Source organism: Patagioenas fasciata, chromosome 11 (genome assembly GCF_037038585.1).
Source record: "Patagioenas fasciata isolate bPatFas1 chromosome 11, bPatFas1.hap1, whole genome shotgun sequence".
NCBI lineage: Eukaryota > Metazoa > Chordata > Aves > Columbiformes > Columbidae > Patagioenas > Patagioenas fasciata.
Genome location: NC_092530.1, coordinates 27,624,327 through 27,649,395, shown reverse-complemented (window position 1 = coordinate 27,649,395; position 25,069 = coordinate 27,624,327). Strand labels below are relative to the sequence as shown.

At 56.4% G+C, this 25,069-nt stretch overlaps 2 protein-coding genes across 6 annotated transcripts; one reads left to right on the top strand and one right to left on the bottom strand.

The window, feature by feature from the left end:
* Positions 1-24,764, top strand: LOC136106567 (G-protein coupled receptor 83-like). Of its 5 annotated transcripts, XM_071813624.1 has the most exons (7): positions 13,538-15,213; positions 15,446-15,644; positions 15,775-16,843; positions 17,481-17,606; positions 18,681-18,814; positions 21,922-22,530; positions 24,332-24,764. In XM_071813624.1, exons 3-6 carry the CDS (start codon positions 16,460-16,462, stop codon positions 22,514-22,516), a joined length of 1,239 nt encoding a protein of 412 aa, XP_071669725.1. In that variant the 5' UTR covers positions 13,538-15,213; positions 15,446-15,644; positions 15,775-16,459; the 3' UTR covers positions 22,517-22,530; positions 24,332-24,764. The 5 variants fall into 5 exon arrangements, with proteins under 5 accessions (XP_065703017.1, XP_065703016.1, XP_071669725.1 ...); XM_065846945.2 differs by lacking the exons at positions 13,538-15,213; positions 15,446-15,644 and adding an exon at positions 1-507; XM_065846944.2 differs by lacking the exons at positions 13,538-15,213; positions 15,446-15,644 and adding an exon at positions 13,165-13,274.
* Positions 18,019-23,644, bottom strand: LOC139828871 (uncharacterized). Its single transcript, XM_071813627.1, has 2 exons — positions 20,656-23,644; positions 18,019-19,504 (listed from the first exon to the last, which is right to left on the bottom strand). The coding sequence occupies exons 1-2, from the start codon at positions 21,029-21,031 to the stop codon at positions 18,996-18,998; spliced, it is 885 nt and encodes a 294-aa protein (XP_071669728.1). The 5' UTR covers positions 21,032-23,644; the 3' UTR covers positions 18,019-18,995.
* Positions 24,765-25,069: the final 305 nt, after the last annotated feature.

Below are 25,069 nucleotides of genomic sequence, written 5' to 3'. Positions count from 1 at the left end.
AATGCAGTAGAGAAATAAAATCCCCTTCACAATGAGAGAGAAACAAAAAACGAAAATTAAGTGTCTTGGTCGTACAGCGACACAATTTTCCCCTCTCTCAAGTCTCAGTAAAATCCATGAGGCATTAGCCACAGGAAAGTGTCCCCCCCGGGCCGCCGCACTCCCTGTGCGTTGTCTTCGGCCGGATTGGGGGAGGGCAGCATCCTGCGATGAGGCAACAGCATCCACCGTCTGCACAACGCGTTTTCACAGTGACTGCGCTGCCCGAGCTGTCAGAACGTCAGGGACAGCTTTCCCGACCCCCCGGGCTGAGCTGTGGCTGCGGCGATGCGGGACACGCGGTGCTGCAGAAGGGTGCCCAGCGCTGGTTCGTGCCGTGCCGGCTGCTGTCGGCACCTGCGCTGGCGCCCGGGCCGGTGACGGCTGGAACGCGCCCGCCGCTCCCGGGTGTCGGACGCGTCGCTCGGCAAAAGCAAACCCAGCTGAGGAAGCCCCCGGGAGCCCGAGGTACCTTGTTGTTCCCTGGCCAGGCAACCCCGGCGGGTCCGAAAAGGCGCTGTGGGGGGAAACAGGAGGTGTCAGCACAGTGTGGTGGGGGTCTCCGAGCTGGCTGCCCAGAAAAGGCTGCCTGGCCCTCGGGATGCGGAGGGGAGAGATGGGACCTTTGAGCTCTTACACGTTGATACCAGTTCACCCTCTCTACCCTCAACAAATCACTCCTTACCATAAAATGAGGTTAATGATAATGATTCCTCTGCTTCCCAGGAGGGCTGCGTATGAATTAACATTTGCCAAATAACATGAGACATGAAAGACATGATGTTAATGTGGAATGAAATTGCTGTAGAGGAAATGCAGTTTTGAAATTGTTGGGATCCCAGGAGTGAAATAGCTGGGCATGGTGGGTCTGGACTGAGGAACATGAATGAACATCAAAAGATTCGGGAGTCAGTGTGATGCGGATGGAACGGCTGCGGCTGGTGCAGCGAGAGCGCGGGCGCTGGGAGCAGGGCGCTGGTCTTCTGCGGAGCGTGGGAAAGCGTTAATTGTTTCAGTGGAAATGGAGAGGAGACCCCAAGTCAGTGACAAGGATCCTGGTGAGGCTGGCTGGTTGTAGTGTTCACTTTTGCATTGGCAAGTTAACATTGAAGGTCGGGATGTTAGATAAGGGCTCATAGCAGCAGACAAAAGTGATCTCCCTTTATCCCCATACCAGCACTGGAGTGGGGCAGATAAATGAGGAATTCATACTGCTGGACTGGATTCTGCGTTAGTCAATAATTCCAAAGTAGTTCTTGAATTAGTCTGTTACTAATAATCTATTTTCACCATAATTGGGAGGACAAGAAGTTCTGGCAGGCGGTGCGTGAGACATACAGGAGAAAATGATTTAAACAGAGCCAAAAATATCGCCATACTGGAGCCGTGAGTCAGATCCTGACCTTTCAGATGAGAACCACAGGGACTGAGCTCATGTGGATGGGATCCCAGGGATCCAGGTGAGGGTAACGGGACAGCTCAGCGTGGCTGGCTTCGCATGGGGGACTGGGGGTGTCCCAGGGGCTGGGGACAGCAGCACTGCCCTTCAGACGGGTCTGTGTCCCCTGTGGCCTTCCCCAGGGGAGGGATCGCCCCACGCTGTTGAGCTCCAGCGTTAGGTGGTGGTGCTCCTGATCAGCTTGTAAAGAATGTGCATCCCCTGCTTAATGGGCTCATAAACAGTAACAAATTACAGCTGCTTCTTGGTAAGCATTTTAAAAGCCCTTGACACTTGTGCCAACTCACATTTTCTCAGAAAGAGGACTGCTATAAGCCCACTTTTGAAACCCACAATTCTTTGTGAAATGATGCGACTGCAAGAGACAGAATTTCGAGGGGAAGGCGCCTGTTTGGCCGCAGGAGCGGCTCTGCAGGGATGGAGGGCGCTGCGGGAAGCTCCATCGCCAGGGTTTTAAAACGCTGAGCTGCTTCTGCACCCTGGACAGGCTGGGGCAGGTACCGACCACCCCAGTGCTGCTCAGGGGCTGCTCGGGAGCCACCGGTGCCCCCGACACCCCTGTATGAGCCACCAGTGCCCCTGGCACCCCGACACCCCCCACACGGAGCAGCACAGGCAGCGCTGGAGCTGTCCCCATGTCACAGGGGACCGGCCACCGGTCCAGTGGCACCGCGGGAGCACCGGCAGCGGGTGAAGCCTGGGGATGCTGAGAGCAGAACCCGCCAGGAGCCTGGGAGGGAATCCCGAGGGGACAGGAGCTCTGATGTGTGGCTGATCTGAGTTAGGGGTGCTCATCGCAAGCTCTGCAGAGGCAGAAAGGGAAAATGAGCAGAGATCCCTGGGATCCTCTCCACATGCTGTCCCCAGGGCCCTTTCGAGCAAGCTGCTGCAGCAGGCGTGCGGGAGCACCCAGTGACGCCCCTGCCCATGGAGGGGGTGTCTCCTGCCGGCAGGGCTGAGAGCTTTGGGCCCTTGTGCCCAGGGCCAGAGCCGCGGGCCCTGCGGGGGTTTCCCATCACCTTGCCTTCCTGCCTCCCAGGGAGCCGGCAGAGAGCCTGTGCAGAAAGCCTGTGCACGCAAACCGGTACGGACAGCTGCCAGCAGAAAAGAAAGATTTGTCTGCATTATCCTCTGTTAATAAAAACAAGTCTTTTTCTAAGGTCAGAGGCAGAGGAGTTGTCGTGTCACATCCTGCTCTCTGTGCCTCCACAGAAACCCTTCACTTTCCAAACGCAGAGCGGAGCAGCGCCGGTGTCTCTGCGATAACTCCGCTCGCTGCCTGGCTTTGTCCATCAGTGCCCGCAGCCCCAGTGCAGGAGCGCAGGGAACAGCCGCGTGTGACACAGTGACACGGGGGGACACTGCCTGGGCACCTCGGCACCGCCCGCGGGGTCTGGTCAGGGGCTGGGCGGTGGAAGGAATAATTAGAAATCTGTCTCAGTCTTTGGCTCTCAAGTCCAGCGTCGCCTTCCCTTCGGTCTGTGGGTGTTCGACTGCGGATGTTTCATGGGATTATGGGCACAATTTTCTCCCTCCCAAGAACAAATTACTCAGCCAGATGAAATGAGCAAAAGATCCTGGTTTTGCTGATTCATAAGGAAACAATTTCCCTTCTATTTTAGCACCAGAACAGCAGGAAACTGCAGGGCGATTTGCCAGAGGGGCATAGAAAATGAGAATTGGTACAGATAATCCAGCATTTCCTGGGTGTCTGCTCATCCCTTCACACTCTGAAAATCTGTGAGTAGGTTCATGCTGCACAATACGGGGTAGAATGAAGAAGTTCATCCTCATCTTTATTAAGCTTCAGCACCAGAGGAGCTCAAATAAAGCTGCCAGAGCTCAGTGGTACCTGATTCACATCGCTGGGCAGTGGTACCTGATTGATTCACATTGCTGGGCAGGGGTACCTGATTGATTCACATTGCTGGGCAGTGGTACCTGATTCACATCGCTGGGCAGTGGTACCTGATTTACATTGCTGGGCAGGGATACCTGATTGATTTACAGTGCTGGGCAGGGGTACCTGATTTATGTTGCTGGGCAGGGGTACCTGATTGATTTACAGTGCTGGGCAGTGGTACCTGATTCACATCGCTGGGCAGTGGTACCTGATTGATTCACATCGCTGGGCAGGGGTACCTGATTTACGTTGCTGGGCAGGGGCACCTGATTGATTCACATCGCTGGGCAGTGGTACCTGATTGATTCACATCGCTGGGCAGTGGTACCTGATTGATTCACATCGCTGGGCAGGGGTACCTGATTGATTCACATCGCTGGGCAGTGGTACCTGATTTACAGTGCTGGGCAGGGGTACCTGATTGATTCACATCGCTGGGCAGGGGTACCTGATTGATTCACATCGCTGGGCAGGGGTACCTGATTGATTCACATCGCTGGGCAGTGGTACCTGATTGATTCACATCGCTGGGCAGTGGTACCTGATTGATTCACATCGCTGGGCAGGGGTACCTGATTGATTCACATCGCTGGGCAGGGGTACCTGATTGATTCACATCGCTGGGCAGTGGTACCTGATTTACAGTGCTGGGCAGGGGTACCTGATTGATTCACATCGCTGGGCAGGGGTACCTGATTGATTCACATTGCTGGGCAGTGGTACCTGATTGATTCACATCGCTGGGCAGTGGTACCTGATTGATTCACATCACTGGGCAGTGGTACCTGATTCACATCACTGGGCAGTGGTACCTGATTGATTCACATTGCTGGGCAGGGGTACCTGATTGATTCACATCGCGGGGCAGGGGTACGTGATTGATTCACATCGCGGGGCAGGGGTACCTGATTCACATCACTGGGCAGGGGTACCTGATTGATTCACATTGCTGGGCAGGGGTACCTGATTGATTCACATCGCGGGGCAGGGGTACCTGATTGATTCACATCGTGGGGCAGGGGTACCTGATTCACATCACTGGGCAGGGGTACCTGATTGATTCACATCGCGGGGCAGGGGTACCTGATTGATTCACATCGCGGGGCAGGGGTACCTGATTCACATCGCTGGGCAGGGGTACCTGATTGATTCACATTGCTGGGCAGTGGTACCTGATTGATTCACATCGCGGGGCAGGGGTACCTGATTGATTCACATCGCTGGGCAGGGGTACCTGATTGATTCACATCGCGGGGCAGGGGTACCTGATTGATTCACATTGCTGGGCAGGGGTACCTGATTGATTCACATCGCGGGGCAGGGGTACCTGATTGATTCACATTGCTGGGCAGGGGTACCTGATTGATTCACATCGCGGGGCAGGGGTACCTGATTGATTCACATCGCGGGGCAGGGGTACCTGATTGATTCACATTGCTGGGCAGTGGTACCTGATTGATTCACATCGCGGGGCAGGGGTACCTGATTCACATCGCGGGGCAGGGGTACCTGAGGGAAGCGCATCCCGTGGCACCGGGCGGCTCTGTCCGTCGCCTCCTCCGCTTCGTTGCAGTCCTGACCGGAGCAGAACGCGCCGGCTGGCACCAGCAGGAGCTGTGGGGGTACAGCTGCCTCAAAACCGCCCCCAGCTGCAGCAAATCTCTTCCGACAATGAGCTTCTTGCACGGGGGGAGCTGTCAGATTATTATCACTTAAACTGCAAGCAAAGCGGAGTATCAGCCTGTCCCTGTTCAGAGCCCCCGTGCAACTGTCGCGGCCGTTTCTGTACCGGCTCCGCTTCCCAGGTGCACAAACGTTGTCAGCTGAACTGGAATGGGCTTAGACTGCAAAAATGAGCAGATGGCATCAGCCCCACCACGTATCTCTGCTCTTACACAAGGTCTCCAAAGCTGATGATGCCTGTTCTCGTCTCAGGAGGATTTCAGGGCTCAGGTCCACAAGCCTGGCTGGTCCGAGCAGCCGTCCTTCCATCCCAGCAAGTCCCACCAGCGACCAGGTCACTGACCTGCACTGTCACTTTTCACTGAGATTATACCCTGTTGATTAGCACAAATGAGCTCGGTAGAAAGGGAAAAATCTCTCCCCAGGCCCAGCACTTGGCAATAAATTGTCTGTGCTCAAAGGAAATGCCTCTCTCTTCAGTTTAAAGTGCTCATATTCTCAAACTAATAAAGAGAGGTCCCTGGATTCCTCCTCTGCAGCCATTCATTTGCCTCTGGCTTTTGTGTTTGCCAAGCTAATCAGTGAAATGGAAAACACAGAGCACTAATGTGCAATTAAATGCCGGGCGCTCTATGGTCACAAAAACCCAGTCTGAAAGAGATCGGCAGCTGATCCCCGCGGCTGCTGCTGCCTGCAGAGCAGCGAGGGTCCCTGACCCGGACAGCAGCTAGGGCAGGGAAAAGGCTGGAGGAAAACGGGTAGGATCTGAGTTCCGAATGGGATTAGCCCCAAATACATACATTAATCCATCACCCAGTGCACTTAAGCATCGCTGACATGAGCAGCGGGTTGCCAGGGAGGCGGGTGAACAGTTTGGGCAGGTTTTCCAGCAGTCTCGGTGCCGAGGAGGATGATGTTAACCCCACCGAAGGCTTTGAACTGCTGCTCCGTGTTTCTCCTGGGAAAGCCCAGCAGCACCGTCCGGTCCGCTCCGTGGCTTTGCCCATGGCAGATCCCTGCGCACTCGGTCTCCTGCTCTCGGACGTCGGGCCCTTTGCAGCCGCGCGTCTCACGAGCGGGTTCGGTGCCCACGCGGGGTGTGCGTGGGGTGGGCAGCCCTGTCACCCCCTCCCCAGGCCCGGTTCCTCCTGCCCCAGGCGCTTTCCCGGACACGCTGTGCGTGGCAGGAGCAGACCTGCCGGGCCATCGCTGCCTGCTCTCCTCAGCAAACACATCCAGTGCAAGACAGGGTTTCATAACTTTTGCTCTGACATCTGGGAAGGGGGAACCCCACGGCACTGTGATTTAGGTCAGTCCTGTGAGCTAGGAAGCCGAGCAGGAGCAGGAAATCAGCGTTCCTGAAAGCCAGCACTGGAACGGGCACTGAGGGGTCGGAACTGCACCGTGGGACTGTTTCCATTTGAGTCAGTTGTACAAAATATTGCGGATAAAAGAGCCAAAGCTTGCACATGTAATATGTTTTGCTCAGTAATTGAAGCCTTCCGAGTGGATGCTGGCTGTGTTCTACAGCCGTACGCTAGATGGGTGGTTTGTGTGTTTATTTCTTGCCTGGATTGTTTAGGATTCTTAAAGTAAGGAAAGAAATGGAAAATTACTACCTTGTTCACAGTTATTACAGAAATCTAAGCCTCCAAGCGGCTCTGGAAATGTTTTGGTATTGCTTGATCCCAGGTCACAGATCAGTGCTCTTATTTAGCTCCTGAGAGCTGAGATTTGGAGGCTGCGTTCTGAAAAGGCACGGCAGCCGGGCTGTTGGGCTGCTCGGAGGTCGGAGCTGCACACCTACGCGCCCAACACTGTTGTGCGTTTCCAGCACCTGCAGGCCAAGCCTTGGGAAAGTCCCAGCGAACTGGGGCTTGGCACAATGCTGGAAAATGCTCCTCGTGCTTTATCAGCTCAGTCACGGCGCTGGTGCCGCAGCGTTTCCCCGGGGGAACTCTCCCCTCTGGGCCCGCAGCGTCCGTGTGTCCCCCGCACGGGCGATGGGTCCCAGGGCGGCTGAGCTGCCTGGTCCCCGCTGTCCCGCAGCAGCTTTGGTTCCCCAAAGGCCGAGGGACCTTGTGTCCCTGGGGACCCGGAGCGGCCCATGCAGCGTGTCCTCCTGCTCCGCGGTGCCTCCTTCAAACAAGGAGGTTTTTTTCTCTAAAGTGGCATCTGCACTTCTCTTCCAGTCAATCCCATTTCTCCACATGTGTATTAATCCTATTCTTCAGGCTGCTTGGAAGGGAAGTTGGGTCTAAAATAACCAGGATTGGCTCGGGAGCCCATTTTGAGAAAGAATGCCACATTTACTCTTTTCTGTTCCCTCGGTGGTTAGGCAGGTTTAACTTATCAATTAAAACGCATGATAATCAGTAATTTTGTATTTGAGCTCTTCACTCCTCCTGGGGGCGCGCCAGTTGGAGTACGCTCTTCAGATTTCATTAGTATAATTTCATAAACTCTTTCGACTGAATTAGCTGAAAACTAAAGATTAAACGCTTCGGAGCGAGAGGCTGTCGAAACCCACCTGCTTTCCTGCTGGCTTCTGCTCCTGCGTCTGTTTGCGAACACGGAGGGGTGCAGCGGCCAGGCCCCGTCACCCGCGGCCTCAGCGCTGCCGAGGCTCCCACCCCGTCCCCCGCGCCCCCGCCGCTCGGCTGCTCTGCTGGGACACGCGCTGCGGGGCTCGCGGCCACGGGCGGCAGAGCTGGGGGCGCTGCGGGGGACGTCGCTGCTGCTCAGCCGGCCGAGGTGGGGACAGCGCAGGGAGCCCTGTCCCTGCCGCCCGGTGAGCGCTCACCAGGGCTCCGCAGCGCGGGGGTTTCTGCCCTGACACCACGGTAAGGTCCCCAAACCAAGGGTCTGGGGGTGACTGGGACCCAGCCGGAGTGCGGAAGGAACTGCAGCTTCTCCGCACGACCGTCCTTTGCTGGCTTGTGCGGATTTTGGCTTTGTCACCTCTCTTCCTGTGGTCAGAGCTGCACAAAGGAACAGAGTTTTGAAGTAACTGTATATTTCACCAGTACTTTCTGAGTCTCATCTTCCTCTGTTCCTTCCTTCTCTTGATATGTGAGTCATCCCAGCAAACCTATCATGCCTTTAAAATTAATCAGGCCATTAAAGGGGAGAGAGGTGACGAGCCATTATGTAAAAGCCAGGAAAATGTACAGCAAGTGCTAAGGTGCTACCTAAGATTTCCTCACCTTGTCAGCTGCGTCCGAACCTCCGGCTTTGCCTCCTTCGCCCATGACAGGCGAGGTGCGGTGAAAGGTCCCCGCGGTGCCTGGCGATGCTCCTGCCCCCAGGTCTCAGACGCCTTCAGAGGTTCACAGTGACAGCGATTCTGCTGCGAAGTCTCGCCTGCTGAGCCTCGGCTTGCTGGCTGCGGAGCAGCACCGTGCTCGCAGACAGGTCTGCTTTTAGGGCTGTGAGAAGTGGAGGAGTTTTGAAGTTTTCATGGAAGGTAACAGGCCCCTGTGAACTCAGAGAAGTGTGCTTCAAGTGCAGTTTTGCATGGTCTTGCCTGAGCTTGGCAGTGTCCCCGTTCGCTGTTCCTGTGTTTTCAGGGGCTAAAAGCGCTGTGCAGCTGTGCGCTGGCGGCTGCACCCGGAGTGCGCTGGAGCTGGAGCTGGAGCTGCACAGGTGAGCCCAGTAACAAGCCGTATGTACCTCGCACCCGAAATGACTTACCCTTTCCACTGTCGTCAGGTCATTTTACTAGCAACGCGTTTTCTGTTCAGGAAAATGCGGTGGGTTGTGTTCCTGTGCTGTCCTCACACAGAGCGCGAAGAAGAATAAAGCAGAACCTCCGAAGGAGAAATCACGCTCAGGGTGTTAAGGCTGGGGCGCCTGCAGCCCCGAGCCGGGCACAGCGCTCTCCAGGGCACGCGGGGCGGTGTCCTGCGGGGGCTGTCCCGGGGGACACTGGTGGCCCGGCTGGGGGCGCAGGGAGGGACGGGCCCGCTGCCGCTGTCACCCGCTGGTTCCTCCCGCGCGGTGGGACGGCACGGCCGGCAGGTGAACCCTGTCGGGGCCATTCTGTGCCATCTCGAGGAGAAAAACAGGAAATGAGAAAACGAAAAATCAAGGCTGAAGATGCAGACCCCGGTGGAGCCATGAGACAATACCCATCCGCTCAGGGAGAGGACAGACTAACAATGTCATATCGCTTTTCTTTGTTCTGTCATCCAGGCCTTTCAGCTGAAAATTCAAGGACTATCAAACCCATTTTAAAGCCCTTCTTTCCAGCCACTCTGAAGTTCCATTATTAGTAGCTATTACGTACTTGCCATTTGTATTTTGAATAATAAAGTCTAAATTGTAACTGTCCACAGAAAATCAAATGCAATTGCTATCGCATTGTTGCTCTTATTTCTGCTTTTGAAGCCCATTTTGTAACTTACTCCTCCAATCACTTGCTTATGATGAATATAAGTGCTATTTAAAATCTATGCTAATGGCAGACTAATCTGAAATAACGTGTTTGAAAGCACTGTTCCTGTTTAGATGGGCAGCTAATGCCAGATCATACCCTGACCCTGGGGAAGCTGCCTCGGTGCCGCTGGAAGGTCGGTTTGCACTTCCCAGCTCCCGCCACCTGACCTGTATCTTGATTTAACGTGGCAGAAGAATGTAAAATGCGGCTGTAGTTTCTGGTTTAGACGTGAGATGCGGTGGTTTGGCTGTGCGGCCGGTTCATCCCGGGTGAGGAAAGCCGCGGCCGAGCAGCGGGGCCGGGGGAGGCCGGTTGGTCCGCGCTCCGCGAGCCGAGCTCGGCGGGGACGCTGAGGCGATGGAAGCGGCTGGTGCAGGGGCTCTTGCCCCGCAGGTCACAGTCATCAGTGCCACCCGGCCGCGCTGCCCTGCGTGAACCCGGGCGCTTTGTAGATGTGAGCCTGGGCAGCGAGAAGGGCTGAGGGACCCCGCGCTGCCCCCGTGCACGCTGAACAGGCTCAGCAATAAGCACTGCAGGGACTCAGCTCTGCCTTGTGTGCCTTAACATCTGGTGGCGATAGGAGACACTGATATTCGAGAGCAAAAGGAGCTCTTGCAGCTCCTGAATTGCGATGCCCCCGCTGCCCCTGTATCTGCAGCGTTACTAATTCATCTGTCTAGAGGGCACCCAGCCCTCCAGGAGACAACAAGACCTCCTGACATTCAACAGTAAGACACAAGAAAGAAAGATACTGAATGTCTTTAATATCTCCAGCCTGTGGAGTCTCCTCAGAGACCGGCAGGTAACGTGAATTTTGCCCAAGAAAAACAGGCAGAAAACTCAAAGTACTGTTGTGCCTCAACACAGCCATACCTGCTCCTAAAGCGTTTCCTGAGAGGTAAAATGTCAGGCAGGCGGCATTTAGACACTTTAATGGCAGGGAAAGCACCGGAGCAACAGGTCCACAGCGTGTGTGCGGGACGGGAGCGGCTGCTGCGGGGCAGCGGCAGCGCCAGTTCAGCCACCAGCAATGGTGAAACAAAAGCACGGCACGTTTCGCTGCTAGGAATTCCGCTAAAATGGCGTGATTTCAGTCAAGTGCTCTGATCCACGCCTTTGGAAACGCGGCTGGCAATGATTTCAGTCTCTGCTCGGATTCCGGGTTGCAAACAGAGGCGTTCGGTTCATCTGCAGCGGCACCCAAGCCTGCCGCAGCAATTCTCCGACCAGTGAGGGCTGCAGCGTTTCAAGAGGTTCGAGCACACACCTGTAATTAAATAATTTGCACCTGGGGAAAGATTACGTGCCTGGGATTTTGCTGGAGGTTTGATTAAACTGAACTCATACCTTTAGTCTTCGAATGTACTCGCAGTTACAAACCTGGTAATAATTTGTGCCAGGCATGAAAAATGTGAGAGGAAAAAGAAATGACTTCAGATGCATGGGAATCTCACACTCATGATGAGAGCGACTTTGGGGGAAAAAAAAGCAGATGCGTCTTGTTGTGATGATAATGAATGCACAGCATGTCCTTTCTACAGCCCTCAGACAAGAAAACAGCGTGGCAAATACAAGGCTTCATTCTGCTGCTGCTGAAAGCAACTGCAGTTGTCCCACAGCCTTGAACTGGAGCAGCTTTGGGACCCTGGGAAGCAATAAATACAACATTTTGAGCAAAGAACCGATTCTCTGGAAACACACACATCATATGTATATATGTCTTTCCTCCCACAGGAGGAATTCCTATCTCTGTCTGCGCTCTCTTTTTCTCCTGTTTACCAGGAAGATCTTCACTGGTTTCTCAAAGCCTCTGGCCGATGTGGTGCAAACTGGGATGCTCCATATGGCAAACACACCCGAACTGGGAAAACAGTGAAAATGTTAAGTTCTCCTGACCATTTCCTGCCTTGGCAGAGGCCTCAAACGTGGCTGGAGAGCGGGGGCCAGGACAGGCGGTCCTGGCAAGACTGACGTGGGCCATGAGCCACCTGCACCTCGGGTGCCACCTCCTGGGGTACCAGGCAGGAAAGGGACAGTGGGAACGGAGCCACAGGAGGGATCAGGAGATCCCAGGGAGGCTGGAGTTGGGCAGAGTGCAGAACCATCCTCCTTTGTTTTCAGGAGAGGTGTGAGTGACACAGCGTGCAAAATGAGAAAGATAACAATCTCCAGCATAAAAATGTCTTCTAAAGTCTGTCTGAAATATAAATTGTCTTTTGTGGTGTTTTGGTTTTTTTTTCTTCTCACATTTCTGTGTCAGCATCTGTCAAGAGGAATCCAGACGAGGGAAAAACACTTACTCAGAACAGTCTACCAGTGCTGAAAATCCATGGAGAGCCTCATTTCAGAAATTCAGGCTTGGGGGTTTTTGCAAGGTTTGTTTCTTCCCATTAGCTACTGGCCGGTGCCTCTGCAGGCACGGGCGCTCTGTACTAGTGCTGGTGGTTTCGCTCCAGCCGGCAACTGGGACCACGCAGCCACTCGCTCACCCTCCTGCCCCCCAAAGCGGGATGAAGAGGTGGGAAGGGCCTGGGCTGGCACCCGCAGCGCGGCAGCGCCGCCGGGCTCGGCTCCTCAGCACTTCCTGCGTCCTCGCCGGGTGCCGCAGGCGCCGCAGCCCTGCCCGAGGGCTCGTGCACGGCCCAGGGGAACCAGCACCAGAATCCCATTGAGCTCACTGGGCTTCACAGCGAGCTTTTCAACACTCCCCGCCAGAGAAGTGGCACGGGCACCGTGGGGGACTACGGTGGGTCCGTGGATTCCCTGACAGGGCGCCAACTTTCCACACCAGCTGGGGAGGGGATCAGACCGTCACCCTCGGCATCAGCTCGTGTGTGTTCTGGCAACCCGCATGGAGGGGAAAAAAGAAGAGACATTGTGCCAGCTGATATTATTCTATTCCTGTTAATGGCTTTTCAGACCAGCCAAACCTCTTGGGAGAAAAGCATCCTGTTCCTTTTCCAGAACAACTTACAAACAGCTGGTCTTCAAAAGGAACAGTGACAATTTTCACTACATGCATCAAGCACTCTATCTGCTGCTTCTTATACTTCTAAAATGAAAGAATAACATGAAATTTGTAAGCAGCTCTTTGCTAAAATGCCACAGAGGAACAGAGGAGTTACGATTCCTACAAAGGTATCCCTGCTGGGAACTTGTGTCTTTGTCTGGACCTCTTGTAGCACCCACAAAGTATTATGCAAAGCTGTGGCACAGCAATAAACCAAAAACAATCACTAACCCATGCCGTTGCTTTCCCATCAAATGTGTACCGGCCCGGAGCCAAATCGCGTTCCCTGGCGCTCCGGTGGACGCGAGCGCCCGGCAGAGCCCGCCCGGAGCGGCCGTGCCCCGCGGCAGAGGGCTGGGGGGCGGGGGAACCGCCGGCACGGGCGGAACGGCGGCGCGGGCCGGGGGGCAGCATAGAGCGGGGGGCAGCATAGAGCGGGGGGCAGCAGAGAGCGGGGGGCAGCAGAGAGCGGGGTCCCGAGCGGGGCCGCGTCCCCGCCCGGCAGCGCCGCAGGCGCCCTCGCCACCTCCCGGGGGGGAACACGCGGGGGGACGGCGGGCGTGCCCGGGGCTTTTTTGTGAATGGAGCAGTGGCCGCCCCCACGGCCCCGCCCCGCCCCGCCCCGCCCGCGGATTGGCGGGTCCGCATCCGCCCGGCGGCACGTGCGGGGCTCGGTACCGGAGCCGGAGCCGCCGCCCCGCGGAGCGGGGGATGCGCTGCTGCCGGGGGCGGGGGCCGAGGGGTAAGTGTCGGGGGGCGAGTGCCGACGGGTAAGTGTCGGGGGGCGAGTGCCGGGGGCGAGTGCCGAGGGGTCAGTGTCGGGGGGCGAGTGCCGAGGGGTCAGTGTCGGGGGGCGAGTGCCGAGGGGTCAGTGTCGGGGGGCGAGTGCCGAGGGGTCAGTGTCGGGGGCGAGTGCCGAGGGGTCAGTGTCGGGGGGCGAGTGCCGAGGGGTCAGTGTCGGGGGGCGAGTGCCGGGGCCGAGCGCCGCGGGGCCGCGTTCTCCTGGGGCTTTGCTGGAAGGCGCGGGTAAGCGGAGCGTGCAGCGCGTGTGCCCCCGGGCGGGACTCACCTGGTGCCGTGAGCGGAACGCGGGTCTCTGCGCAGCGCTCAACCGGCCGGGCAGACCGGGGCTGCAAAGGTGTCTTTAAATTTGTTAGAGCGGGAGGCTGATGTTTCTGCATGGCGAGCAGTCACTGCGGAGGCAGCTGGGGCTGTTCAGCCGGCCCGTTTGAACCAGGAGGGGCTGGGAGAAGCTGTCCTGAGGTGGCACTTCCTCTCTGGTCCCTCACTTTCAGTCAGGCTGTAAAAACTGGAAGCTAAACTCTCTTACTGCATGGAACCAGAGTATTTCAACTCATGGGGACAACCTGCATTTAAACCCGTGCTTCCTCAGAGAACAGGAGCCTTCTCTCTGCTGCACCTGTGCTCTTGTCCGAGGCAGCAGCCAGTGCTGGGAGCTTCGGCAGTTACTGAAAGCCAGGTTTGGCTGGAAACAGAGAGATCTGAGGAGAAATTCCGTGCTAGACAATCAGGTTATAGCTGCATCATCTCGAGCTCTTCCTTTCTCCTTGGGCATTTGTTCCTAGTGCCTCCCCTGGGCAGAACAAGGTTCAGCCGTGCCGTGGGTCACATCAGGAGACCGACCCAGCTGCAAACACTGTTCATTTAATTTTCAGATGGATCAGCTTTTTGATTTGATTGTACAGGGACCTGGACACAACCACAAGAGAAATGGCTGTGTGTAGTGAGGGAGAAGGGACGTCCCCATTCATCGTTGTTCCCTTATCACTGTGAGCTACTCCAGGGTGCGAGTCCGGCAGGTAGTCCTTGAGAAATGGGCTTCTCGGCCACATTGGCACTTGAGAAAACCTCTTTGGCTTTTTAAAATCGAACAATCTGTACAAGGTTTCTTCTTGCCCTACACCGGCCTGAAGCACAGGGACTGCAAATCTGATTTGACCTGAGCTTTACAGCAGTTTCCTGAAACTCAGCCTTATCTCATGGCAGCAAAGTTTCCACATGAGAACCTAATGTAAACTGATGCAGGGAAGACAATAGGTGGTTTCATCTGTCACGCTACAGCATCCTCTCTCAGGCCGTGGTGGCATTTCAGTGTAGTGTGAATATTCCAGCTGTGCTTGTTCAAAGATCAAAGCGGTTCAGCTGGAGCTGTCTAAAATCACATTTCCTTGTTACACACACGCTGCACCGCCCCTGCAGCTCGGTGCGGCTCCCTCCCGCTGCCCGCCGCGAGCTGCTGTGCGCCGTAGCGAGCGGCATCCTCAGGGTGAACCTGAGACAACAGGAGGCGCGGAGTCCTCTGCGCCTTACCCACGCGGGGGATGGACTCACTGGGCTGCCTGGGCCTCGGGGCCGTCTGCCCTTCCTCCCGGCAGCCCCAAGGGACGCGGTTCTGGAGTCTGCCCTTCCTCCCGGCAGCCCCAAGGGACGCGGTTCTGGAGTCTGCCCTTCCTCCCGGCAGCCCCAAGGGACACGGTTCTGGAGTCTGCCCTTCCTCCCGGCAGCCCCAAGGGACGCGGTTCTGGAGTCTGCCCTTCCTCCCGGCAGCCCCGAGGGACGCGGTTCTGGAGTCTGCCCTTCCTCCCGGCAGCCCCGAGGGACGCGGTTCTGGAGTCTCTTTGGAGAGGCACCTTCTCGTAGGTCCTCCCACACTCCCCAGAGTAAGCAGCCAAGCCAAAGGGGATCGTGCTGTGGGAATGTATGGGCACAAACACGCGCAGTCACTGCACCCCGTTTCCATCGGGAAACAGTCGGTCTCTGACTCTTGCTGCAGGGCGTTTGCAGCCGAGGCTGCACTGTGAGTGGGCAGCGTGTTGGTTTGGGGTCTGCGGGGTGGGAGGTGTCAGGGAGCCGTTCAGAGCTCTGAAAGCTGATTATTGATCCCTCACACAGCGTGAGGTCCATCGATCTGTGCACACAGCGTGGGGCTTGCTGGCAATGGCACGTACCAAAGAAACCAGCCACCCTCTCCGAGAACTGACAGAGCAGACCTGTAAATACCAGTGTGCGTAGTTAGTAGGTTCCACCTAACATCAGTAGATCAACGCAATATTGAGTCACCAGAAATACCTACAAATGGACATGGGTTAAGGTGAGGAAGCTGATGCTTTTGTCTCTGGGGAATGGTTCTTGTGCCTCCAGCGCTGTGTGGGGGTTTGTTCGTACACGGTGTCAGTGGCTCTTGAGTTCGTGCCTCTACCGCTGAGTCTCGCTTTTTGCAGGAAAGGCTGTTTCCTCACTGGGACTGAACCACGGGAAGCAGAATTCAGTTGTTGTTTGGAGAAGAAAATACGAGAGAGACTGAAGTCAGCCGGCTTCTGATGTGATTTCTGGGTTCTGGATCGCTGCAGGATAACTGCTGGCTGAGACGCAGACGGAAGCTACCTGTGCTCTGAGACCTGATCCCCAAGTGGCTCTGCCTTTACCTTTCAGCAGAAAAGAACTGGATATTTTGAAGCAGAGGATGAAAACCCCAGCAGCGCAGCCTTCTGAAACTTGGAGGGAAAATGGCCTCAGGTGAGAACAAAGGAGAAAATGCTGACGTGGGATTAAACCAACTTCAAACGCCACCTGAGGCTTTCCTGCCTTTGCTACAAGTAATAACTAGTTCTCCTCTCCAGCCTGCCTGCGGAGCTGCGGCTCCTCATGGTCTATGAAGGGGCTGAGTGCGTGTGGTGCCAAACCAGCCCCTTTGCACCGTGCGGCTGGAACTGCTCCCCGTGCCGCCTCTGGCCTGGAGAGCCCATCGCGTCCTCCAGCTTCGCCAGTTAAGGTGTTTGCAATGGCAGCTGCATCTGCACCAGCCTCCTGGGGAGCCGGGCAGCGGGAGCTGCGGGGTCGCTCGCTGTGCCCACCGGAGCCGTGGTCCCGGCAGCCCCGGGCCGAGTGAGGGCTGGTGACCCCGCCATGCCCCGCTTGCTGCTCCAGTCACACAGCTCGCAGGCCGTGGGGCTTCTGGAGGAGCTGGACCATTCCTCTTCCTTGGCCAAGCTCATGTCAGTCTACCAAGCAACCAACAGGACCAGCTTCAACTGGACAGACAGCTGCATCGTTGAGTGGGAGAAGTTTGCTGAGCTGGCTAAATATGAGCCAGAATCCCAGAAACCAGCAGTGAAAGCTCTCCTGATCGTGGCGTACTCGGTGATCATCGTCGTGTCTCTCTTTGGGAACACGCTGGTGTGCCACGTGGTGCTGAAGAACAAGAGGATGCACTCGGCCACCAGCCTCTTCATCGTCAACCTGGCCGTGTCTGACATCATGATCACGCTGCTCAACACGCCTTTCACCCTGGTAAGCGCCCGCTGTGCTGTCCCTTCCGCGGGAGGGGAGCGTCCCCGGGAAGCTCTGCCCGGTGGTCACAGCCTCCTGTGCGTGCTCTCCCCGGAGCGAGGCGCGAACCCAGCACCCCCGAGTCTGGCAGACAGCTCTGCCAGACAAGGAAGCCGCTCAGCAACCTGTGGGCTCCCTTTGCTCCCTTCGACTCTGTAACTCCTCAAAGACTCCACAGTCTCTCCAAGCACATCACCAAACCACAGCAAGAGCTTCCTGGGGAATGCAGAATAAGTGCCTGGATTAACTTGTACTTTTAACATACATGCTGGAGAGCACTAGAGAGTCACACTTAAGACTCAGTGGGTCAAAACAGCTCAAATACCAGTCATACTTAGGTGGCTGGAAGAAAGTAGTCAAGCTTTTCAGAGGTGCAAGTTGGGTAAAGTCTTCCCTGAAAGCTCTCGGTCCACTTTTTCTGAAGATAGTTGTTAGTATAATCAAAAAGTTATTGCTGCTGTTCACAAATGGTGTTTATATGAACAAGCCAGGAGGGCTGCAGCAGCACCACTCATTTAATCTGTGGGTTTTGACCTTGTAAGCGCTTCTGTGAAGGTGTTTCCAAATCAAATGTAGCTCTTCTTTCTTTGGGTTTCAGGTTCGGTTTGTGAACAGCACGTGGGTCTTTGGCAAGGCGATGTGCCACGTCAGCCGCTTCGTGCAGTACTGCTCGCTCCACGTCTCCACGCTGACGCTGGCGGCCATCGCCCTGGACAGGCACCAGGTACAGCGCCACCCGCGCTCCCTCGCAGGGCTCTTCCCAGCCCCCGCTCAGGCCTGGCCACGCCAGGCTGGCTGCATTTGGGCATTAACCCGCACCCAGTGAGAGGGCTCTGGAGCTAAACTGAAAGACAACCCTTGTGTGCCAGAGTCAAAGGCTTGATGGACTTGGAGGGGGGGAATAACCAAGTGCAGCATCCCAGGTTTCACAGGACACTGCCAAACTTTCAGGGGAAAACAGTGAGGATGCATTTTTCACATAGTTTTTAGAATGCAGGTCTGGCATGGCCCCCAGGCATGGCCAGGCGAGCTGATCCGAGAGGCTTTGCTGGAACGACAGCGGAGCCACCGCGGGCGCCGCGGGCTCCTCCAGCTGCACAGGGAGCTCTGCCGAGCTTTCGGGTTCACCACCCAAAACACAACGAATACCAGCCTGGGCACTTGCTGCGGCATCACGCCGCAGGGCGGCTGGAGCGGCAGCAGCTCTCAGCTCAGCGTCCCAGGGAGGAAAGAGAAACTCTGACTCTAAAGTCCTGTGGTAGAACTACGGAACTGGTGCTGCAGCTGCGTAGAGGGGAGCGGCAGAGTAGGAAACCTCGGCTGAAAATACTGGGAGGCCAAACACTATCTTCCAGACTCCCAGATTTTATAAGCTCTTTACCTTTTCATCTACCAAAGACAAAATCATAAAAGGCGAGTTAATGCGTCAAAAGAGAAGAGGTCTCAGCTTCGTAGGTTTAGCTAGAACAGGAGACATATCTTTATGTAACTGATACAGAACAGACAAACATACCCATAAGAGAAGAGATGTGTAGATGTCTTTTTTTCTTACCTAATGGAACCCACAGTTTAAGGAAAATGGTCCTCACAGAACAACAGTTTACTTGAAAGCGCTGCTGAGCAGGCTGAGCAGTCAAGGTTTCCCATTTTCCAGGTCACACTAAAAGGCCGTTTTCCTGATCGCTGCCGTCGTTTTCTGAGCAGCGTTAGCTCGTGTCAGCAGCTCCCCTGCTGTGCGCCGTGGGCCGGGGCCTCTGCTGCCGGCGGGGCCGGCGTTACGGTGCCGTCTGCATTGCAGGTCCTGCTGAACCCGCTGAAGCAGAGGATGTCGCTGACGAAGGGAGCGCTGAGCATCGCTGCGATGTGGCTGCTGGCAGCCTGCTTCTCCCTGCCCCACGCCATCTACCAGAAGCTGTTCCAGTATCACTACAGGTGAGGCATTTCCCTCCGGAACTGCTCCGGTACCCTCTGCAGCGCGGGGGCTGCCAAGGACAGCGTGGAATGCAGGGATTTGTGTGGGGGTGAAACCTCACTGCCCACAGCAGATGCTTTGTCCCAAAAGGCTCCTTTCCCCTTTTCCTTCCTTTCTCTCCCCCTCATGCCCACTCAGAGCTCAGCCGGGCAGGGCAGGTCCAGCCAGCTTGTGCAGGCAGAGAGGAAAGAGAGAGACGGGGCTGCACTTTGAAAAGGAACACAAAACTCGTGGTGTAACCATGAGTTTAGCAAGGCTATGCAGCAAGAACAGGGAGGAGAGGACCGCCGTTGTGGGGCGGCAGGGGCACGAACCCCGGGGCTGCAGGAGTTCATAGGCTGATTCACACCTCCCATTCCACCCGTCTGGGTTTATGAAACAGGACCAGCCTTCCTTGAAGCTTGAGCTTATGCCCAACATAAACAAGAAAAGCAAGAGAGAAACCCGCACGTCTCCCCTGCAGCGAAGGGCGGAGAGGAGCGGTGCTGGGGCAGGGGAGCGAGGCCGTGTCCGCGTGCTCTGCTGCTGCCCCAGCGGGACGGAGCCCGGCTCGGCTGGACGCAGCAGCAGAAGCTGACAGAAGGAGATGAAGTGGGGTTTCACAGCCACGTGAGGACTCCGGAGTATCAGAAGAAAGTGAAGTTTCTGATCTAGAGGGAAAAAGAATAAGAGAGAAACAGAAGTGTATCATCTTCCCCCCATTCCAGCTGGTCAGTGATGGCATTCATTGCTATGGGCAAAACAGAGAGCCAGGATAGTTTGCCCTTGCAATCCTCTTTTCCTCCATGGTACCCAGCCTGTTCTGGCCCTCTTGTCCCCACCAGCCCGTGGCATTGCTACGACTCCTCCTGGCTAGAAACCAGTCCATAATGCAGCGCAGGGGGTGTTTTCTCATGGTGCGCCACGCTGCTGGTGCCACATTTCACAGGAATGCCAGACCGGAGCCCAAAGGGGTAATCTGACAGTGAACAGTGCTTTCAACCTGAGCGCAGCGGCCCCAGGAGCTGGGTTAGGAGGCAGGAATGGGGAAAAGGAGAAAGATCTCTATCATAGATATTGAGGTCCTGCATAAAGGACAAATATTTCTTCCCCCGGCACAGCCACTTCCCTCCCGTCAGCGTGGCAGGGAGCGTTTGAATGCCTGCACGGGTTCTGTATCGCTGTTTGTGTCTGAGAGGGCACATGAGACGGGAGAGGAACGCGGGGCTTTGCAGCTCTTCCTCAGGCGTGCCTGGGGCTGATGTGACTGGGACTGCTCCGTGTGGGGTGCGATATCTGCAACTGCTCAGGCCGTGTAAACAAAGTGCTGGGTTACTCCTGTACTTGCGTTGCGCGCAGCTGTGCTCGGGTATTACTGCACAAATTGCTCATGAATGAACAAACGCTGCTATCTGTTTCGTGGCACCTGTCTCTGCTCATCCCTTGGCACGGCCAGAGGAAACCGAGCCCGGCATCGGCATGAGGCGGCCCAGCGATATAAGGACTTCCAGGACACGCTATTTTCATCCCTGCTTTCCATTGAATAAAAATCGCAGCTGTAATAGAGCTGGTAATAGCTGCTGCACGTCAGGGGCTGCTGAGGGAGCTGTTGTGGCGCTGGGGACGGGAGGACAGGGGCTCCGCCAGCACCAAAGCTCTGGCTGCAGCGGCCACGTCCACCGCTGGACCAGAATTTACCAAAATACAGCATCGTGACTGGTTTTGCTCTCAACCAGCCTCTTCCCTGAAATGACTGTGCTCTGCGCCCATATTCCGAGGTGGGAGGGAAGGGGCAGCGAGGGCAGTGACTGGTTTTGGTTACCTGTGGGATCACACTGCTGCCCGCTCTCTTCAGGTGTGTTTTTAGGCTCCATCCGCACTGAAGCATCGCCCTCCCCGGCCACAGCGCTGACGCCATCCGGAGCTCCAGGCCGATCGTGCCAGGGCGAACGTGCCACTGCCCCGGCGCTCGCGCTCTTCCCCCGTGGCTTTGCCCCTTGGCTGTGGCGGGTCTGGTCCCGCTGTGGTGTCACCCTGGGGCTGCACTGCGGTGTCACCGTGCTTGCTTCCCTGCCAGTCTCCAGTTCCTTGGGCAGGTCCCACCGGGCAGGCAGGGGCTGACCTTGCTGTGCCGCCGGCCAGGCGGATCCTGGCGGGGAAGAGGTCGGGACTGTGGTTCGGAAAGGATGGTTTCCCATCCGCCTCAGGTCCCCTCTGGAGCGGCGTCTCCGGGGTCTCCGTGGCCGCGGTCACACGCACTGCTCCCGTGCCCCGTGTCGCCCCTCCGGCAGCCGCACTGCCCTGCGCGCAGCCCTTCTTCTATTTGTGGCACAAAAGGCAGCTCCGGAGGTCAAAACCAGGATATTAAAGATGTGAATCAATACTGCAACAAATAACGCAGCTTGGTGGAGACTAAAATCTTTGCTGAATACAAATGAGATGAGGACAAAGGTTGAGGAGAAAGGGCAAAATGGAATAACAGGAGGAGAGGAAAAAAAGGATGGAAAAGGATAAAACATCCACCAGAAACCAACAAGCGAGTGCTCCTTTCTCCTGCTGTTCCATCGCATGCAGTCACCCGCTGGGCGTGCGCAGGGGACACGCGGGGCTCTGCAGAGGTGCTGGCAGCCAGAAAGCGTGAGCCTGGATCCGCTGGGTTGAGCGTGACAGGTCACAAAATGCGGCTAAAATAAATGGTCACATGGAGTTAAACTTGGTTCTTTTGCTAGCTAACCATCAGAAGTTAAACTGCCAGGCTTAAGTTAAACTTGAGTTAAGTGACTAGGTTTTCTAATCATCGCACCTGTTTTAAGATGTAGCGATAAGAGTTTAAAACACGGTCTCCTGGAGCCCTGCTGGGAGCGGGATGGTGGGTGGGAAGGAAGGGGAGCTGCCTCCCCATGGCCCCAGCAGCCCCTTCCCACTCCATCCAGCGGCTCTGACGTCCCAGCTCCCGCAGTGGTTTCTGCTCCTGCGCAGGGCTCAGGTGCCCACTCGGGGTGCAGAAGCCCCGCTGTGCTTTGCCAAGTTAGCAGCGCCCGTTTGCGCAGCAGCGGCCACACACGCTATGTATTTGTTTGTTTTCAAGGGAAGCCACTGTCCGGAGCTTGTGCCTCCCCGATTTTCCTGAGCCCACAGAGCTGGTCTGGAAGTATCTGGACCTGTCAACCTTTCTCCTCCTCTACCTCCTGCCTCTGCTGATCATCACTGTCACCTACACGCGCCTGGCCAAGAAGCTGTGGCTCCGCAACGCCATCGGAGATGTCACCACGCAGCAGTACATCACCCACCACAGGAACAAGAAGAAGAGCATCAAGATGCTGATGCTGGTGGTGGTGGTCTTTGCCGTCTGCTGGTTCCCTCTCAACTGCTACGTGGTGCTCATCTCCAGCCTCGGCATCAAGACCAAGAACTCCCTCTATTTTGCCCTGCACTGGTTCGCCATGAGCAGCACCTGCTACAACCCCTTCATCTACTGCTGGCTGAACGAGAGCTTCAGGGCGGAGCTCAGGTCCCTGCTCTGCATGTGCCAGAAGGTGCCCCGGGCGGAGGACAAGGTGCTGCCACCCGCGGTGCCGTCGTGCCGGCAGGCCTGGCTGCGGCAGCCCGGGGGGCGGCAGGGCCCCGTCCCCGAGCGCCTGTGTCCCCCCGGGACCACCCGCACGGCCAACACCGACCTGTGAGCCGGGGGACGCAGGTGAGTTCGCTGCATTCACTGGACAGCAAAGGGCGTCCCCTGCTCCTCCTGAGGAATCTCCACCGCGGTTCTGGGGTCTCGCTGCTGCGGCTCTGGGGTCTCGCTGCTGTGGCTCTGGGGTCTCGCTGCCGCGGCTCTGGGGTCTCGCTGCCGCGGCTCTGGGGTCTCGCTGCCGCGGCTCTGGGGTCTCGCTGCTGCCGTGTCCCACAGCAGCATCCCCCACGCTGGGTGGGGGCAGTGGAGCCCCCAGCCCTCCCTGTGAGCCCACGGCTGCTCAAGAGTGGGGGCACGCGCAGGGGACGGGGCTGACCTGGGGATCTGCTGTCAGGGCTTCCCACGAGCAGAGGGACGGGGACCCAGGTTTCCATCATGGCTCGTGCTGTCCTCAGTCATGGGCCGGTCCCGGAGCTTGTAATGCGCAGCGCGGGGCTCTGCAGAGCCACAGGACCCGCTCCGACCTGCCTGGACATCCAGGGTGGCTCCAGCCACACAGGCTTCCACCAGATAAGTTACAGCAAAGCCTCCCCGGCAGTGGGAGTCAGCCCATAGCCATTTCCCCCTCGCTCCATCTGTCCCAGCTTGTGTCCCCACGCCGCTCCAGAGGAGGGGGCGCTCACCGGGCATCGGCACAGCAGCCTCAGGTGGCACTTGGGTGGATAAATCCAGTCCATTGAGCATTTCTTTTTGTGTCTGTTATAAATGTATTTGTTCAGGAAATAAACCTACACTGGCACTAAACAAAAGGCTGCAAAAATTTTCGTCAGAGCTGTAGCATTCACTAACGGGAGAATGAAATCATCCTCCAAATTACTATTTGCTGTAAAAGAGTTTCATTTGAACAACAGAATTGACTCTGAGAAGGTTTTGTTTCCAGTCCTGGGAAAAGGAATGTAATGCAGCGGCACTGGGGAGGCAGGGAAAAGGATACAGAGCAAAGGAAAGGTGTGGTACCTGAGAGAGGGAAGAAGGACAGGGAGAAGAGCCCACAAACGCAGAAAGAACCCAGAAGTGCCACAGTGGCTGGGCACGGGGGAGCAGGACCTGGCCTGGCCACGATGTCCCTTTCCCCATCACACCGCCCTCTTGAGAGCCACACCAAGACCACAGGGGCCAGACTTCTCCTCCCAGCGACCCTGGTGAGCTTGAGCAGCACAGAGACAAAAGGGGAAAATGATTATTACTCACCTGTCCGTCCAGACGGTGGGTTCAATAGTTACAAGTCCTTTGCGAGAATAAAGCGCTGTGTGTTCTGAGCTCCAACAGGTCCTGGTCAATCCTTCGGACCTCGGTGCTGGTGACGGGCACGTGCTCGGTGGTGCCAGCGGGGCTGCAGCTGGGCTGGCCACACTGGTCCTCAGGCCTGAAATTCCTAGGGACACACTACTCCCAGCCAAAAAACCCCAAACAGAGTGCTTTGGCTAAGGGGTGTGCAGCGCTGGTGCAGCCTCCCCTGGAGCCCTGTGCCGTCCTGGGCCCCGTGATCTCAGAGGGAGGTGGAAGTCCCGGAATGTGTCCCTAAGAGAGCAAAGAAGCTGGTGAAGGGCTGGAAGGAATGTCCTGTGAGGAGCGGCTGAGGACGCTGGGCTTGTGCAGTTGGTGAGCCCCAGGTGACGGTTTTCAGCAGTTTTGGGGTCGGGGATGCTCCTGCTCTGCCCTGGGACTGAGCTGCTGCCTTGGGACGAAACGGGGGGACCTAGGTGGCTGGTGGGGACCATGATGTGCTCCCACCACCTTCCTGGGGAGAGTCGGACAGACACAGAAGGGAATCTAAGCATTGACTGTTTTTTCCCCATTTGCACAGTGAAAAGGAACTGGAGAGAAGGGGGGTAGGTGACCCCGCTTGGCCACGTCCCTGCTCCCTGGGGATTCATCACAACACCTGCAAAGGAGAGGAGAGCAGAGCAGAGGATCCTGAGCGCAGCGGAATCAATGGAGACGGGAACCCCACGGCGCTTCCCTTGGAAATGACCGCTTCCCCGGACACGGGAAGCAAAGGCAGCCTGGGCACAGGCACTGCCCCCTCTGGGGACAGCAGCGTCCCTTTGCACTCAAAACACATCGTTCTGAGCTTTTCAAAGTGTTAAAGCATCTCTAATTAATGAGCATCACCTCATTTACTTATTACAGAGAAGCTGTTATTTGCCTTTTTACTGTTCTTCACTCCTCATCAACTTAGAGTGCAAGGTCCTCAAACTACCATGTATTCCATTAAAATATTATTAATTCCGTTAAAATACTGTTTATTCTCTGCGGGAAGGCTGGCTGTGGTATGGAGTTTTCCGTTTGCACTGCAGAAATGCAGCAGCCCTTTTCCACTCAAATCCTTTTTCCAAAGGTTGCAAACCCAGCATCCTTCATCCTTGGCTGCTGTGGCACAGGTGTTCAGCGCAGGCTGAGGGTGCACACGAGATGCAGTTGTAACGTACTGTGAGTGGGCTTCTCCCAGCGACCGGAGGGTGGAATCACGAGCGCTGGCAGCCTTGGGGCCATGGAGAGCCTGGGGGGCGACAGAACTCCCCAGGGCATTCGGGTAACACCT